The 16,559-nt window shown below is 41.2% G+C and overlaps 1 protein-coding gene across 11 annotated transcripts in view; it reads left to right on the forward strand.

Annotated features, from left to right (window-relative positions):
- The first annotated feature begins 3,447 nt into the window (after positions 1-3,447).
- adgrb3 (adhesion G protein-coupled receptor B3) overlaps positions 3,448-16,559 on the forward strand; it is a 147,878-nt gene continuing 134,766 nt past the window's right edge. For 4 of the 11 annotated variants that reach the window (XM_074676647.1, XM_074676650.1, XM_074676651.1 and 1 more), the window contains exons 1-2: positions 3,457-4,042; positions 5,655-6,423. In XM_074676647.1, coding sequence (XP_074532748.1) covers positions 5,670-6,423 — 754 coding nt within the window. In that variant the 5' untranslated portion in view covers positions 3,457-4,042; positions 5,655-5,669. Of the gene's footprint in view, positions 4,043-5,654; positions 6,424-16,559 lie in introns of all 11 variants that reach the window. The other 7 variants (XM_074676648.1, XM_074676653.1, XM_074676655.1 and 4 more) reach the window with 4 other exon arrangements.

The raw sequence follows: 16,559 nt of genomic DNA on the forward strand, positions 1-16,559 counted from the left end.
TAATTTTCCTCTAATATCTAAATGTGATTTTTAGTTGGCTGGGTTTGGGAGTCAGTGCTTTATTATTCAAATGCATTATTCTGGCAGGTTTTTGGGGCCTAGTTTCTGAAAATCCTGTGATTTAAGTATTTGAAATTTGTTGGTATCAGTTCCAATTTTTACGCCAATCCATCATAAAGTTGTGCAAATATTCTCCTTAGATTAAAAATATACGACCTGCTGCAGGTGTTGGAGGAAAAGTCAAAGGGGCCATCAAAGTCAGAGGGATTTATCCTCAAGAGACAACGAATGTCTTCAAAGCATTTCATCGCCATCCATCCAGTAGTCAATGAAACCAGTAGCCTGACTGACAGACTTTCGATGTGAGTTTCCATCCTTGGAGCTATGCTGCTTCCGTGCAGAAAACAGTAGTGACTACTCGTAGTGCACAAAATAAAGTCATCTGACATTGCAGCAGGGAAAGGCAGATGTATCACTTCTGCATGGCGATGTGCTGGAGAAAAAGTAGCAGTGCAGTAGTAAAGAGACAGGAGATTGCTCCCAGATCTGACCATTAAAGAAATATATATCATATTCAGTGACAAGAAGTGTACCAACTTATTCACAGCAGCACAGGAGGATGCACAAAATAAATCAGCAGTTCAAGAAAAACTTGTTCAGTCTTGCTCATTTGGGGTTTTTCCAATAAGTCATCCAGCTGAGATTCCAACTGGGACAAGCCCATTATCACTGTGCTCAGACAAATGTAACATATGGACTACCTGGTGGTGACTGAGCTGGGCTGAAAGTCGGAATACATTTCCGCTGGCGCCTTGAGAATTCCCCTCATGTGCCCGTGTGCGAATGTGTATTTGTGAGCACAAAAGAACCCCCATAATTTCTCTACAGGAGTGATAGTTCATATAATCCTGGGGCAGTCATAATGATTCATAATGGCTGGTTTACATCAATGGACTGATGTTTATCACATGATCAATAGACTGATGTTTATCCCATGAGATTTTGAAATGGACATGATTGCTGTAAAACAGCCGTTATATCAAAGAGATGTACTATTCTGCACACACACACATGCAGGTTCAGTCACACCAACAGGAGCAGGTGATAATAGGCCTATTCTTTATGCGAGGTCATGAATAATTCAGAATCCATGTGCTCAAACAGATTCTCCAGTTGACAGAATAATATGACAGATTCTGCGGTCGCTATTGGACAAGATATATCACAAATGTTTAAGAGATTCTAGCAGGGGATAAATTGTTCTGTGGCGTGTTTGCTGCTGGGTGCAGAATGAAGATGTTTTAGAAAAATGCTAGAAAATTTTCCAAATGCAGAAAAGTGCATACTTTCTGCACAGTGTTTCAGTGTTTTACACAGTGATTTATCAAGTCTTTGACCAGGAGATGAGGGGAATGAATTAGATTTAACCTCAACACAGACCACATGATGTCATTTACGGTTTTTATTCATCATAATCTTCCAAATCATTGCAAGGAAGTTACACTTTTATAGAAAACAACACAGTAGTTGTGATCACCCACACAATTCACATTTTATGGCTTTACAACTGATTTCCATGTCCTCTTATTATTCCTGATGTACTTTAACAGCATGGGGCCACATTTTCTCCAGGATTGTATCATGTCTCCAGGCTGCGAAATAACCAAACATGCAGGGCACAGTTTGGGAATGTGTTATGGCAGCAGTCCGAAAGCCTGGCAATAGGCCTCCCCATGAGTCAGTGGAGAGATGCTTATTGTAGCTTCTTTGTCCAATAAGGCTTTGCATGAATTTCTTCCTCCTCTTAGCTTACTGATTCAAAAGCTCCCTAAACGCCCAAGTCTTCATTATGGTGTAGAAAGTGGGCTGGCTTGAGGTCATCCCTGTTGTTCCACTCGATGCCTGGGGAAGACTGGAATTAGAAAGCTAAAGCAGTTGCGGGCCACGGCGACCAACTGCGCCGAATGACTCCAATCTCTTTTATAAGTTTGGCAGCAGATTAACAATGTTGTAAACGCTGCTTGGTACAGGATGTCGGGTTATAAACATGTTCTCTCAGAGTCTCTCACTGCTCGCTGAGGCTGATAGTATCCGTGTGTAGTTCTGTTGCATTCTTACCAACACTTCACGCTGAAACTTCCTGGAAATAAATAAACAAATAGGCTCTTCATGCAGCATCTGCTCACATGGAACACATTCAGTCGAGGCCTGAATGAGACGGCCAGGCTAATGAGAGTTAACTGTGCACAGCAAAATGATTAGAGCAGCTGACCCAACCCTCCAAAAACAGAGGAGGAAAGAGAGGGGAGAAAAACATGGTAAAATTATACTGCAGGGACAATTGCTTCTATCCACACAGCCCAATTTAGTGTCTCCCTTTTAAATATGCAAATTTTTCTGGGTATGCAAATCAGAATGTGTGAGGGTCATGCACATTAAATCCTCATTTTTAATGCACAAGGTCCATAATTAAGAATGTGATGCTTTATTTGTCTCTGATAAAGAAAAGCTCTTCAAAAGGCAGGCAACGTGATCAGCAGGCGATTCAGAGGAGTGTGCTAACTCTCCGTGTCCATCAGGGCTCCATTCTTCAGCCAATAGGCAATGAAGGCAATTGCAAAGCCAATGATGCTGCATTGTTGGCGACCAACTGCTGAAAGCTGGAGGTTACAGTGGATTTAATTGCCTGCTGGTCAAGAAATGGATGCCTCTGAACGTCAAGCGAACACATTCACAAGAAGGGAAAAATGCTGCCTTTAAGTTGTTTCTTTATTCCTCATGTAGTATATTGCACTAAATCCTTACCTTGAATATACTGGAGGCTACAAACATGTATTCTCCTGAAGGCAAGCATGTCTGAAAAGCAGATGAAGAGCAAACCCAAAAAACAAAACCACAGCAGGTTTGAGCTGCACCTGTAAGGTGCAAAGCTACAACTTTTCCAAAGAGATTTCAAGTTGCCCCATAAGCTCGAGTTCTTCCTGCAGAGTGAAGGAGGCGAACAGGAGGACGTGCAGCACGAAATTCACCACCAACCAGTGAAGGAGTCAAAACAAGAGCGGCTGTCACCCATCAGGAGAGGAGGGGAAGATTAGCGAGCACACCAGCGAGCTCTCAGGTCCCACAGCTAGAGCGCGTGGATTGTTTTAGGGGGGATCATTATTCTCCTCTATGACAAAAATTACAAAATAAAAGTCCGTGAAGTATTCCTGTGATGGAGTGAGCTGCTGCAGCGTTGTCTGAGCGCAACTGAGAGGGTCCAGTTCAGGGGGGAAACCCTTTTGACTCGAATTAAGGGGAAGGCATACATGAGGATAAAGGCAAAAAAAGAGAGGAAGGAGGAGGGCAGGGGAGAAAGTATTGGTGGTGCCAGACGCAGCGGCAGTAAGAAGCGTACGTACGTGCTTTATCTTAGCGGCTGAGTGTGTGACGTGATATTGCAGCCTGCTCCTGGAGCTCTGCAAGCAGCGAGCAAAGCGCGTCTATTTCTCTCTCTGTTGTAACTCACTAGCCCCCAACATCTCACATCCACCCACTACGGATCTCTCTTTTTTTTAATCCTCCCCTTTTTTTTCCAAAAGGGGGGGTTTGTGCGACTTGCAGGAGAGGAAAAACATAACAGTGGGAATAGAAATAGAAACGTGAAGGGATGAATTTATGGTAATACTGTAAGAATTGCTCTCTTCTTTTCATCACTCCAAGAATTTCTTCCTCTCTTTGGGTGTCTCTCTCTCCGTCTTTCTCCCCCTTCTCTCTCGCTCCCTCCCTCTCTTTCTCTCTCCCCTCTTTCTCGGTGGCTGGCGTGTGTTGTTGCGCTCCGTTTTGATGGGAAAAACCCAGAAGAAGAAGAAGAAGACGGGGGGATATGAGCGGGCAGACCGGAGTGTAACGCATTTTATTTTCATCCATTGAAGCATCTTGTTGCGCCGGACTTGTATCGTCGGGAATGGGGAGTATCGATTCACTGGAGGGCTGCAGAATTTATTTATAAAGGATGTGGTCAAGTATGTTGGGAAAATAGCCATAGCTTCCGCAGTGTAAGGTAAGATTTTTATTTTTATAATTATAAATATCAGTGTGCTACGACTGCATGGAGCCACAGCTGAAAAGCTCTTTTCATGTGACATCCGTCAGTTAAAGTTTAGCCTCCCCCTGTTAAATATGTGTCCTGTCTATTCAACATGATGGCTTTGGAGCTTTCATCCGCTCGTATTAGTGCAGGGTGCTTAACAGATGATTTTAAAGAGCTGATCTCTCTCTTCAGAGGCAAAAATCACTTTAAAGCGCCGAGCGTCGAACTGACACTGCATGAGATGGAGCCCGTGTCTCTATATTCAGATGTCCTCTCGAGACGAAATTGCTCTTAGAAGCCCCGGCAATAAAATCAGCGTCTCTTGACGACCGTTTTCTCGTCTCCAGAATACTGATTTCCCTCTTTCTGTGCAGCCTTGGCCGTGAGTCTTGCAGGGAGGGATGTGGAATCATATGGATTTATCGCGACTAAGAGCTGATCTCACTCCACACTGCTTCCACAAATCTTTATGTAACACATTTATTCTCCTAATGTGCTGTGACGGGCAGCTTTTAACATCCCACGAAAAAAAAAACCCGCAAAGTTGGACTCGTAAGTGCAAAATAATCTGTTCTCCAGACTCTGGTATGTATAGCCTACTTGGGGTTTCAACGCCTACACACACGTGCACATGCACACACAGTTTGGGACACGCGCGCACTCACGCACGCGCTGCTGTGTGACACTGCTCACAGCTGCATTGCCTGTAGGATTAAAGCAATCAGGACATCGCATTGCATTCTCTCCCTGGCTCCTTTTCGCTCCCTCTCCCCCTCTCCATCACGCACACAAACACACTAAGGCGCGCGCACGCAGGCATGCCAGTTGAATCACACTCTCAAACACACAACATGCGCACACTGAAGCACACACTGGCTCTTTATCAAATTGCATTGTCAAATATGTCAAGCCCTGAATTTCGGAGACATGCAGGTCGTAGTGGACCGAGAGCGCAGGAGGGAGAAAGAGCGAGGTGAGCCACGGTAACCACGCAGACAGGACGCGGAGACGTTCTCAGTCTGTGGATTCGTCTCCCTCGTGTTATCTAACTGTCGTGTGAAAGAGAAGCGGAATAAATCACGAAGAAAACAGCTTGATTTGGACCAGAAAAAAAGATCCTGGTAACTGCGTAAAAATGAGCAGTTGCGTGCCGCGGATCGTGAGCGCTGCCCTGACTCTGACACCTCACGGCTCCTCTCTAATGTCACATATTTTAAACAGCGTTATTTGAAGACATCACAGGGGCTCGTGCTATACCAAATACGACCCAATTATAAATGTCTAAGTGACTCACATTATTGCACCCACCTCCCCCAAAATAAATAAATAAATAAATAATGACTGAAGCAACCACAAGGTGGCAATGTTTGCACAAAGTAAAGTAATAAAGGAGGCAGCTTGGGGATGCAGAAGGCATGATGCTGAGGTTAATGTGTTTTTGTTTTTTTGCTCCCATTTTCATGGTCAGACGTGAAAAGAAATGTGTGAAAGTCATCAATCACCCTGGATAAAGATCTATCATGCCTCATGTGCCTACTGATTCAAAATCCTGTGGTGTGACTCTCTCCATCTCTCCCTGCAGGCCAAATGACATAGGATGAAGGCTGTTCGAAACCTGTTGATTTATATATTTTCCACCTATCTTCTGGTTATGTTTGGATTAACTGGTGCCCAAGATTATTGGTGTTCCACTCTGGTCAAGGGGGTGATTTATGGATCATATTCGGTGACTGAAATGTTTCCTAAAAACTATACAAACTGTACATGGACGCTGGAGAACCCAGACCCAACCAAATACAGCATCTACCTGAAGCTATACAAGCGAGACTTGAGCTGCTCTGAATATTCTTTGCTTGCTTATCAGTTTGATCATTACTCACACGAAAAGATCAACGAGTTGCTGAAAGTCAACGAGTCTATAGTGTACCTGTGCGATACAAAGAATATTTATGTATTTTTGCTGTACGACAAGAATTTTGTTCAACTTCGGAGAGTTTTCCCTTATGACTACAACGGATTGACGCCGCAGAAGCTGGATGAGGAGGAGAAATCCATTGTGGAGTTTTTGGTGCTGAACAAGGCGAGCCCCAGCCAGTTTGGGTGTCAAGTGCTTTGTACGTGGCTGGAAAACTGCCTGAAACTAGAGAAAGGGACAGTGGAGACGTGTGGGATCGTGTACTCGAAATGCACATGTCCTCAGCATTTAGGCGATGGAGAATCAGAGAGCATGCTCATGCTCAACAACGTGGTTTTACCTTTGAATCCACAAACAGAGGGATGCTTGTCGCCCCAACTACAAGCTGGGCAGGTCTGCAATCTGAGTGCAGAGGTGAAACGGCCTCCTAAAGAAGGTGAGTATCCTGTCATCTTCCTCCTCTTTGCTGACATAGATGTAATGGACTACTGTATGCATAGATAAGAAAGTAATCATGTCAGTAAAATGTGCACGTCAATCACTCCCTTCTCTGCCCTTATTGCATGTTTGAAGTGTGATGGCCCATGAAACAAAGAGCACACATAGATCTATAGACTGCAGTCGGCTCAGAGATGAGCCAAGAACTAAGCTGCCAGAGGAGTTGGGTGTAGTAAAGACCACAGCAGCACAAACCAAATCCACATAAAATATGGGGTCTTTTATTTGGTTGGACTGAATTCAAAATGCACTATCACTGCTGTGAATTTAAAATGGCTGTTTTTCTACACATCAGCACAGAGTTAAAATGGCTGCAAATCCAAAGAGAACTTTTGTGTCTTATGTATATAAATATACATTTATGTCATCTGACAAAAACCAACCAATGTGGACACATCCTTTAGCTTTTAATGGCATCTCTGTCACATGGGACGACTGGGATCATGGATGCAGCAGCATCACATCAAAAACCCAATACTTCAATCGATCAGGCTTGAGATTATCAATATAAAAAGACTATTTTAAAGATGTCCTTTACAGAAATGGGCCACTTGTCCCGTGTTGCCATAGAGCAATGCAACGTGTTTGTTGGAATTGAGCATAAAGACCTCACAGAAGCAAATGGTGTAATCTGCAGACCTTTTAGTGCACGTGTGTACAAATGCACATACATTACACCCACACATGCACACACACCCACCTGTAGAGAGCTGAGAAACCGTTTGGTGGTAAACGCTTATGATAAGGCCGTAATGATTCTGTTCATTAGTGTCAGCAGGTAGCAGGGGGAGGTTTTTTTGTACTTTGAATCACAAAGGGAGCCCTGCCTGACACATAGCTGCTTGCATTTTAACAGATAGCAGAGAATAAACCCCAGAGGAATCTTCCCAGTACACTTCTGAGGTGAGGTGCGTTTAGCGGGAGACACAAAGGAGGGGCATTCATCATGGCATGCTGAAGCAAAAATAATGAGTCAACCTTTAGATTGTTTTTTGTTGGGGGGTGGGGGGCAAAAGCAGGGACTTTGTGGAGCGTTCTCCCCTGTGGTTCTCACAGAAATAGCATTAGCACCCTGAAGAAGAGGAGGCAGACAATGTGTGAATGTAGAGGCTTGGTTCTTTGCCTCATCACATTCTTTCGGCTGATTTTGATTCAAATTTTATCCAGAAACATACCCCAGGCCTCCAGTATTTTTAGCGCTTTTGTGAGAGTTACTCGGGCTCTAAATTGTCACATGATTTATTAAGTGGTTGGCCTCCATCAAGTTGGATGATAAACTCATTTCAAGTATCGTTCACCTACCCTTCCAGTAGAGCCCTTAAGCAATAATGCACACAGTTACTGATGCAAATTACCGTTACAACTCGCCCTGCGGTCAAGTAGCATGTGCAGAACAGCAGAGAGAGTGACTCAGCTGTCTTTATTTGTCAGATAATCTCATCAATTAATGGATCTGCTCTTAAGATCACAAATAGTACAGTGAAGCATGATGCTTATTTTCATGAAACTCCCTCCTTTCAAATAACATTTGACATTTTTCTATCAGCATGTTAATAACAGCTTAAGAGCAAAGCCTATTTTTTTTCCCTCTCAGAAGATTTTCCACAAGCTTCTATTTATAGGGCGAGTTGATGGGAGGTTTGAATAAATCCGTTTTCATCTGGATAACGGGGGGAGATCACCACTGGGTTTAAAAGAGCACTGTGTCTCCTGTGGCATGGTGGTGACAGAGTGGGTGTTCCTGACGAAGAATAAAGCATTACAAACAGTCGACAAGGGCTCCATTTGATAAAATCGCCTGTCTTTGATCTTCTCAGTTCCTGGTAGAGGATGGCGTCAGAGCACATCAAAGACCTGCAGAAGCTGAAGGTTGTGTTCTCCAGCCATGCCCCTGAAAGCCCCACCAGCCTTTCACACACGCAGAGACTGACAAACATTTGAAAGGTTAAAGCTCTTAACTGTTTAAGGTGATTATGCAGACAAAGGACAGACCTCGCTCCTTCGTTTGGTGCCATTTGGAAAACCATGGTGACACATAAAATCCCTAACAGATGTACTACTCGGATGAGTCATTTATGCAGTTTTATTTTTATCTCATATTCTCCTATTTCATGAATAAAAGTTGTAAAAGGAAGCAGCGCAGTGGCGCAGTGGCATTCACAGCAAGACAGATTTAATTCCCTATCCTTTTTTTCCTCTCTGTTCTCTGCGTTCGTGTGGGATTCCTCCCACATCCCACACATTCAAGTCAAGTAGGCTGATGACTCTGAGCTGCCCATAGGTGAATGAGTGACTGAGTGTCTGCTCTGTGATGACGTGTCCTTGGCTGCTTTCAGGCTTTTAATCCAATGAGTGCTCAGATTCGGTTGTGTGAATCAGGATTTCAGGGATGACAAATTAAAAATAGGCAAATGCTGGGTAAAAAATGTTTCCATGATCTGATGTGCTGTCGCAAATTTCCCTCTCCCTGGTAGTTAAAAACTACATGCGCAGAGAGGCGTCAGATAAGAAGTACAAGCAGATTTTTTGGAACATATTCTCATCACCAATCCTTTGCAATATCACTGTTTACAAGAATACAAGCTTTAATCCTCAAATTCACAATGCAGTGTTCAAATCATCCGCAAATTGCACTCGGCTCCAGGAAATAAGCGACAACACAGGGCATTGTCTTGTTCTGTGGCTTACAGTCGACTGGACCGCCCTTGGCTTAGGAAAAGTGTGTCACTTTTTGTTCCGATTTGTTGCCAGTTTTCAAGGATCAGGGTCAAGGAGTCTTATTGTCTGACAGCTTTGTTGCATGTCCTCCGAGGTTTCCCCAGTTAATGAAGCCTCCAACAGAGACGTCCATGTCACGGTTATCCATCTGGTACGAGGAACTGCAACAAATGCCTTCTACGCCATGAAATATTGTCACAGAAAAGACAATTTTATATGTTTAAAATGAAATGTGGAGCGGCTCATTCGAAGAGCATTTTGATTCCATCAGATACCTCGGTTCATATAACTTCGCTCATCTCTGCCCACGCCTGCTATTTCCTGTTGTCACTGACTTGTAGGTAAGAGTGTGATAAAGATGACAAACGTGGCGGTGACAGTCAGATGTTTTCGGGAGATAAGGGTTTATAATTTGTTTTAAGCTAGATAACGATACACAGAGCTGAGGCTCATATTGATGTAAAATATTCTGATAAATATTTGATGAGTCCACACGGAGTGGGCCTCAAAATTCATTGTTAGCCAAAGAAGTAGGTTAGAAATGACATCACACATCCCAGTCCTGTTCCTGGGAGAAAAGCATGTGCAGTTCTGTTTCTAAATTAAATTATTTGGATTTCTATCTTATTTTTTCCTTATGTCACTCAGCACTGAATTGACAAAGAGGAAAATAAACTTATCATCCCACTACAGCTAATAGGAAGGTGATATCCCCTTTAAGACTCCTTGCAGATGCTTATTTGTGCAGCTGCAGATGCTCATTTTATCATTACAGCTTCTGACGACACAGGCCGTGTGCCATGTGGAAAATGGCAATAGGATTTTATTGGCAAATGAAATGTGTGTGAAGCGTTCTAATGCACTGTCACCCGCCAGAGTCCTGAGCACTGCAGCAGCACAGCCTCGCCGCCTCACATAGTGAGGCCTTTTATTCACTTTGGATCTCAGTCAAGTCACTCAGTAGTCACACTGCATTATGCTCACCCCCATTGTTCAGTACACTTGGAGGCCATTTTAGTTCCAATTCAGTGAAGGAGGGAGCTCAGCTCAACAGCACAGAATCTGTTTGTTTTATCTTAGACATGCATTATTTGTCTTCAGCCATAGTAAATATCTTGAACATCCCAGCCTCCCTATTCTCTCTTAAATCCTCAGCTCAGTGGCCCTCTCTTCCTCCAGCTCCTGGATCCTTCTAGATGCAATATTTTCTCCCCTCTGTGTTTATTCTTCTGTATTTAACCTCTAGAGGCTGCACAGACATTGTGATAGACTGCAGGACCACACATCAGTGTGAAAGTGACAGCCATCTTCTCTGTCTCTGTCCAATTCTGCTTTGTCTAAAAAAAAAAGATGGTGCAGAGCCTGACAGTTTTGAGAAACAGAAAACAGCTCAAATGAGGTCGAACATTTAACCAAAAATGACTTTTCAAAGGACTGTAATTCTTAGGGAGAGATAAGAGAGTCTGTGGGTGAGTGAGTGACTGAGCACTCCTCAAAAATATACATACAGAATATAAACTGTGTCTTCTTCAAATGGCCTCGGTTGCTGTTTCGGGGTATAAAAATTCATGAGGCTCTGAGGTGACTCCTGAGTCATTTTACAGAGTGATATGAAACCACAGAAACTGTTGCCATGTTTAAAGTTCTGCTTCTGTCACACATGGATGCCAAGGGGCTCTTTGGAACCACAAAAGTCTCAGTTTTTCAGCCATTACAAATTTATGGCGCCATAAAGTATGAAGTCCACCACATGAGGCTTGGTATGGTTTTATTTTGCACAGCTAGTTAATGGATTAAAAAGACTGCACTGTTTTGTAAACCACCAAAAGGCACTTTCTGATGTTTGCTTTATCTAAGGTCCCCTTTCGAGTCCTTCAATGTGAACCAACGTGAACCAGCGTGAACGGTGCAGTTCATTCTGTCAAAGTTCATTAAGCTTTGCTCCTGTCTGTCACATGGCTTTATTAAACCTGCATGTCATGTTTAATGACAGCTCTAAGGTTGTTTAGCCAGATGGCTGTCAATCAAAACCTGAACCCTCCGTATGGAGGTTTACATAGCAGATTACATAATGTCTGTGAAGAGACACAGCAGGGATGACTCAGGTTTACCGGTTCACATGGGTTCCTTGTTCCAGATTTGTGAACTCATCAACCTATGAGACAACTGGAGTTGTTTCATTTTGGAAATACTGTAATTACTTTAGTTGTTTAAGTTAAAGTTCCTTCAAAATAAAAGACCACTGCACCATTTCCTTCTGTCAAAATACATGGTAACAGTTTTATTCTGGTCTAAAATTTCAACAACTCTTTGAAAAAAGAAAAAAAACACATTGGATTAAAAAACTGTCATATAAATAGAAAAACTCATTAGAGGAAAACAGTCTTTGGTGTACAAGGGCAAAGCTGTGAACAAAAACTTTTGATTTGGTGAGAATAAGGTTGCAGTCTCATGGGGATGGAGCTGTAATGATGAGACATTGTGATGACAGACTATACATGAAATAACATAATGAGAGTTAACAAAGGTCATACAGCCAACACCTGCATAGGCCGCTCATCAGCCTGCTTTTCTTTAGAATGAGTATTCAAAGTCCTGATGCTTATGACAATGTGGAGCTGATTTGCTTGAGTGTCTTTTTATTGATGGCACCAAGAATTGCCCCCCACCCATCTTCTCCATCTTAAGGTCTAATGCTCAAAACAAACTACTGTAATGATACACACCTGCTTTGTGCAGCTTGCACCAGTTTTGCACCTGATTGTGACTGAAATTAGCTGTTAGCATCTCCACTCTGTGCTGCACAGAGCTGAGCTGTGTGCTCTCATCGCGATGGAGATGAATTTTATCTGCCCACATGATAATAGGTTGATTTAACTCCTGATTATCAAAACACCAGCAATATCAAAGTAACATAAATAGACTTTGTGTACCAATACATTATTTTTAGCTCATCCAGAGGTGAGTTACTGTTTGAGTTTGAGCCAAAAAAATCTTATAAACTCTGTGGTGCAGTTAGCGCTAGTTCTTAGCGGATGGTTAATATTTCACTCTGACTGACAGGGGGGCTGTTAGCACCAGTTTTTATCACTGACGACAAAGACGCTGTTAGCTTTGCAGCACAGTTCATGATGCTCTTAACCCTTTGTGCATGCTTTTTAGATTAGAAAATGTCTTTTTGGATCATTTGCAAACATTTTTCAGTTGCTGAAGGAGTGCAAACCTTGAGTGAATCAGACCCTGAGTATTCACCAATCTATCAAACTTAAACTGATGTCACAAGATGCTCTTCTGATTTTCCCTTCAAAAGCACATTTTTTCCTCATATTACTGCTTTTTTTCCTTGAATAGTTTTTTTGTTATTATTATTCTCATAAGTTTTCAACTTAGTTTTTGCAAATTAAATATACTACATTAAATACAGCTGCTTAAAATTTTGCATCCGGAGTGGGTAAATGTCACCCAAAGCAATGTGAGAGACAGACAGAGGGCATGCAGATACATGGGAAAGATGTAATTAAGAATCAGGGTTATTCTAAGTGCCAAAACATTAGTATTCTGCTGTTTAAAAATGAATATGAACTTTAATCTGCATTATTTATGGCCTGATAAATCCTGCATGGTCTTTGTTAGCTTAACAAGTTGTCATTTCCTGCAAATGACATTTGCAAATGTGACAACTGTTGCATAAAGTTTGCATACAATTTTATGATGTGTTAATTTACTCCGACAAACTTGAAGAAGTAGAACCAGAATAAAATATGTTTTTTTTTTTTTGTTGTTGTTTTTTCAGCAGACTCTTAGTGTTTTAGGAAGCTGTTTCCAGGATGAGTTGGAGAATTAAGTAGTGAAAAAGTTATAGTTCTCCTTTTCCCTGGTCATACTATGGAGTTCAGAAAAAAGAGAAGTAAATTTAAGTTTGAGTTAATCAGTGCTTGTCCTGACTTTTATTACCTCAATCTCTAGCTTTTGCCACTGACTATAGGTCGATCCCAGTACAACAGGGATGTACTTGCAGTGGTCTGGATGCAGATTAGCTGTGGAAACTCTGCTTCGTCTGACAGAGATTTGGGATCTGAGTCCTGGGGCTTTATTTCAGCAGCATGACGATTGGAAGTCAGAATGATAACTCTCCACTACGCCCAGACTGTGTACTGCAAACTGCCTCTGAGTAAATGAAAGCTGCGTGTTGTCACAGCTGAACCGACGCGATGCAGTGTAGAAAGCTTGAAAGTAAAAACCTGAAATACAATTTGAGGAGTGGAGGATGTGATTTATGGGTTTCAAACTTCTCCTCAAGTATTTCAAAGTAAGGCCCAAACCTAAGAGTGGCTGAATGAAACACTGGGAGTCAGAGCTGCAATCCAATTAAAAAATAGGTTATGTAGCTCAAACAACATCTAAAGAAAATGAAGGGTGAGTCATCAAAATGAAAGAATGAAAAATGTATCAGAAGCTTCAACTTTGTATCAAAGTCTCATGAAGGAAGTAAGGAAAAATGTATTATACAGGATATTATGAACTGACCATGATGACACTGGTTTGAACTTGAGAGTTGTGACGTTCATGGATCAACAAGATCTATTGAAAGGCTCTTTAACATGAAGGATGGCAGCTTAGTTAGAGTCGTGAGTCAGTGGAATTTTCCCCTCATGTAAAATGAATTAACCCCCAAACTGGCTTCTTCAAAACAAATAAATCTAAAAATGAGCCAGTCTTTTGAACAGCTCCTCTAAAAGAAAGGATCAATAAGATCCAGCTCCCAACACAAAGTAGTAAAACTGATCTTGTGACTCTGGTCTAGAAAGCATAGGGGTTGTTAATTGTGGCACCTTGTTGGCTCAGCGCCGCTCAAAGGAGTAAACTGCAACATGATTGAAAAGACTTCGGCATTTAAGACAAAAAGTGACCAGCAGAGGGAGCTACCATGAGTTTCTGTGGCTGAGTCATGGACACTGGGTCCTTCTGCACCTATCAACTGTAAGTGCTACTTACGGGTTGAGTAATACTTTCATGAGAGTCGCTGGTGAAAAGAGCTGATGCTAGAAAGAGCCGCACATCTGCACAGAAAGAACACACTGATAAACAGAAGAGAAGTTTGCATTTAAGAGTTTAAACCTCATCTCCTCCAGGGAATATCCCGAAAACATTTAACTTTGCTGCGCTGGAGATAATTTTGAGTGGTGAAATACTAAATGCCTAAAATGTAAATGTGTCATGATTTCATGTGATTTAAAGTAGTTTAAAACAGTGCTGTCAGGTGATTAAAAAAATTAATCTAATTAATTACAGGATTTGTAATTAATTAATCTAATTAATCATATTTTAATCTCATATCTGCTTAAGGTCCCAGAATAAAGATTTTGAATTCCAGGACATTAAAATTACATTAAAAGACATTTAAAAATAAGGTATATACAACACATTTTTAGGTACCCTGATGCATAAGGAACACATGAAAAAAGTTTTAAGGTTCTGTCTTTACAAAATCTACGCATTCCTGCACCTAAGATAAGCTGATTTGATTTTTAGGACGGTTTTTGCTTTTACTCAATGTTGACTGGATTTTCACTGCAATATGAACTTCTATACTTCTATGAGGTCAGGAGAACCAGGGCTAAAGGCTAAAAAATGTGAGGAACTATGTACAAACACTTAATTCAAGTCTTGGATCAAAGAAAAGTGAAGTATTTTCAGTTTTACATGCTCTGAACACACAAAGTGTTGCTGATTGGTGCAGAGCAGCCACAAGCTGGAACATGACACCAGGAAGATGGAAGGAAATTTTCAAAGAATTCTTTAGATTTAAATACAGGATATATATCGATCATTCAGGGCTTGTTTAATGCAATAAAGAGTGTAGATTTATCTGTTTTTTACAGAATTGAGCTAGAGCAAACGGTTGATTTTCTGCAGATTTTCAAAAAGGACCTGCGAATAAACGCGATGTGGAAGGCAGTCACAAATCACTCTCGCTTCCCTCCCTCCGGTTTTTTCACGTGTGATACATTCAAGGACCGTCGGAAATTTGAAAATCTGACGAGAACACCTCTTTTTCTAAGTAGGACACACGGTTTGTAAATGCCAGACATTTAAAAGTAAGTGCGTCTTTGAACGCCCCGCGGGTTCTGGGTCCAGATTAATCTGTGTTAATTTTTATAACGCGTTAATATGCGGTGTAATTAATTAATCTAATTAACCCGTTAAAATGACAGCCCTAGTTTAAAATATAAACAAGGTAAATATCAATTGTTAGAATATAATGCTGTCTGTGGAATAAAAATGGTATGTATTTCTCTAATATTTGCTCTAGAAACAAATGACTAATGTACCTCATTATTCATAGTCATTATTGAATATGGTCAAATCAATCCGACAGGTCTTGATAAACCTTTTATTCCAGTGTATAAAAAGCAAAAAAACAAGAGCTAAAATGATTTAGGAAACAAAAATCTGTAAATTGGGAAACAAAAATTCTTGTTTTTCTCAAATTAAGAGTGAAATATCTTGAAATAAAAATGTCTTAATTCCAGAAACTTAACAAGCTATTTTTCCTTTTTCAATTGTCAATTTGTTTACTCATTACTAGCATTAACAACTCATTTTTGGCTAGTAATATCTTGAAATAAGACATTTATCTGGACTTCTCAGGTGATTGATACATTTCACTAGATTTTACTAGTAACAAAAGCAGATTCTTAGTTATGAGTTTTTACAGAACATACATCACAATAAAAAAGTCTGTAAGTTGCAATGAAATGCTCTAAACTCTAATTCTTGATTCACTTACTTAGCCATGCGTGGCACTCCTCCATCACTTTTGCTGTGTCATGGAGGTAAAGTGACAAGTCTATCTTTTTACTTTACTGCCTCCAATAAATACAATTGCAGTAAAATGTTGGAGTAACAGTTGCTGCCTATAATGCTGTCATATTACTGCAGGGAGCTGTAATCAGAGTAATGGGTCACGTAATGAAGTTTCTTATTCTAATGCAGCGTCGTGAGGCAGCCACACCTCTGGATAACTGGATGTCTTCACCAGGAGAATGATGCATCAATGCTGAAACATGTGTGTCTGATTTATTAGCGTGTCCCACCTGTATGCCTGTTTGCTGTTATGAACACAGAAAGGAGGTGGATTTGTGTTCCAGCACATCCAGCTCCCACAACTACTCATAAATTCTTCTTGGAATGCCACAGTTTCTTATTCAACTCTTTAAGCTTTGCCTATTAAATAAAAGATAACACAGAGCAACAAATCTGAGACACCACCGCCGTGCTGCAGACAGTTTAAAGGACTGTGACCGAGGCAGGATTGACAGACTGTCCCAAGATTTTTAAATTAGATATGAAAAA

Source organism: Halichoeres trimaculatus, unplaced genomic scaffold (genome assembly GCF_033239565.1).
Source record: "Halichoeres trimaculatus isolate MK-OKI-2021-1 unplaced genomic scaffold, fHalTri1.1 fHalTri1_scaffold_8, whole genome shotgun sequence".
In the NCBI taxonomy this organism is placed as follows: Eukaryota; Metazoa; Chordata; class Actinopteri; order Labriformes; family Labridae; genus Halichoeres; species Halichoeres trimaculatus.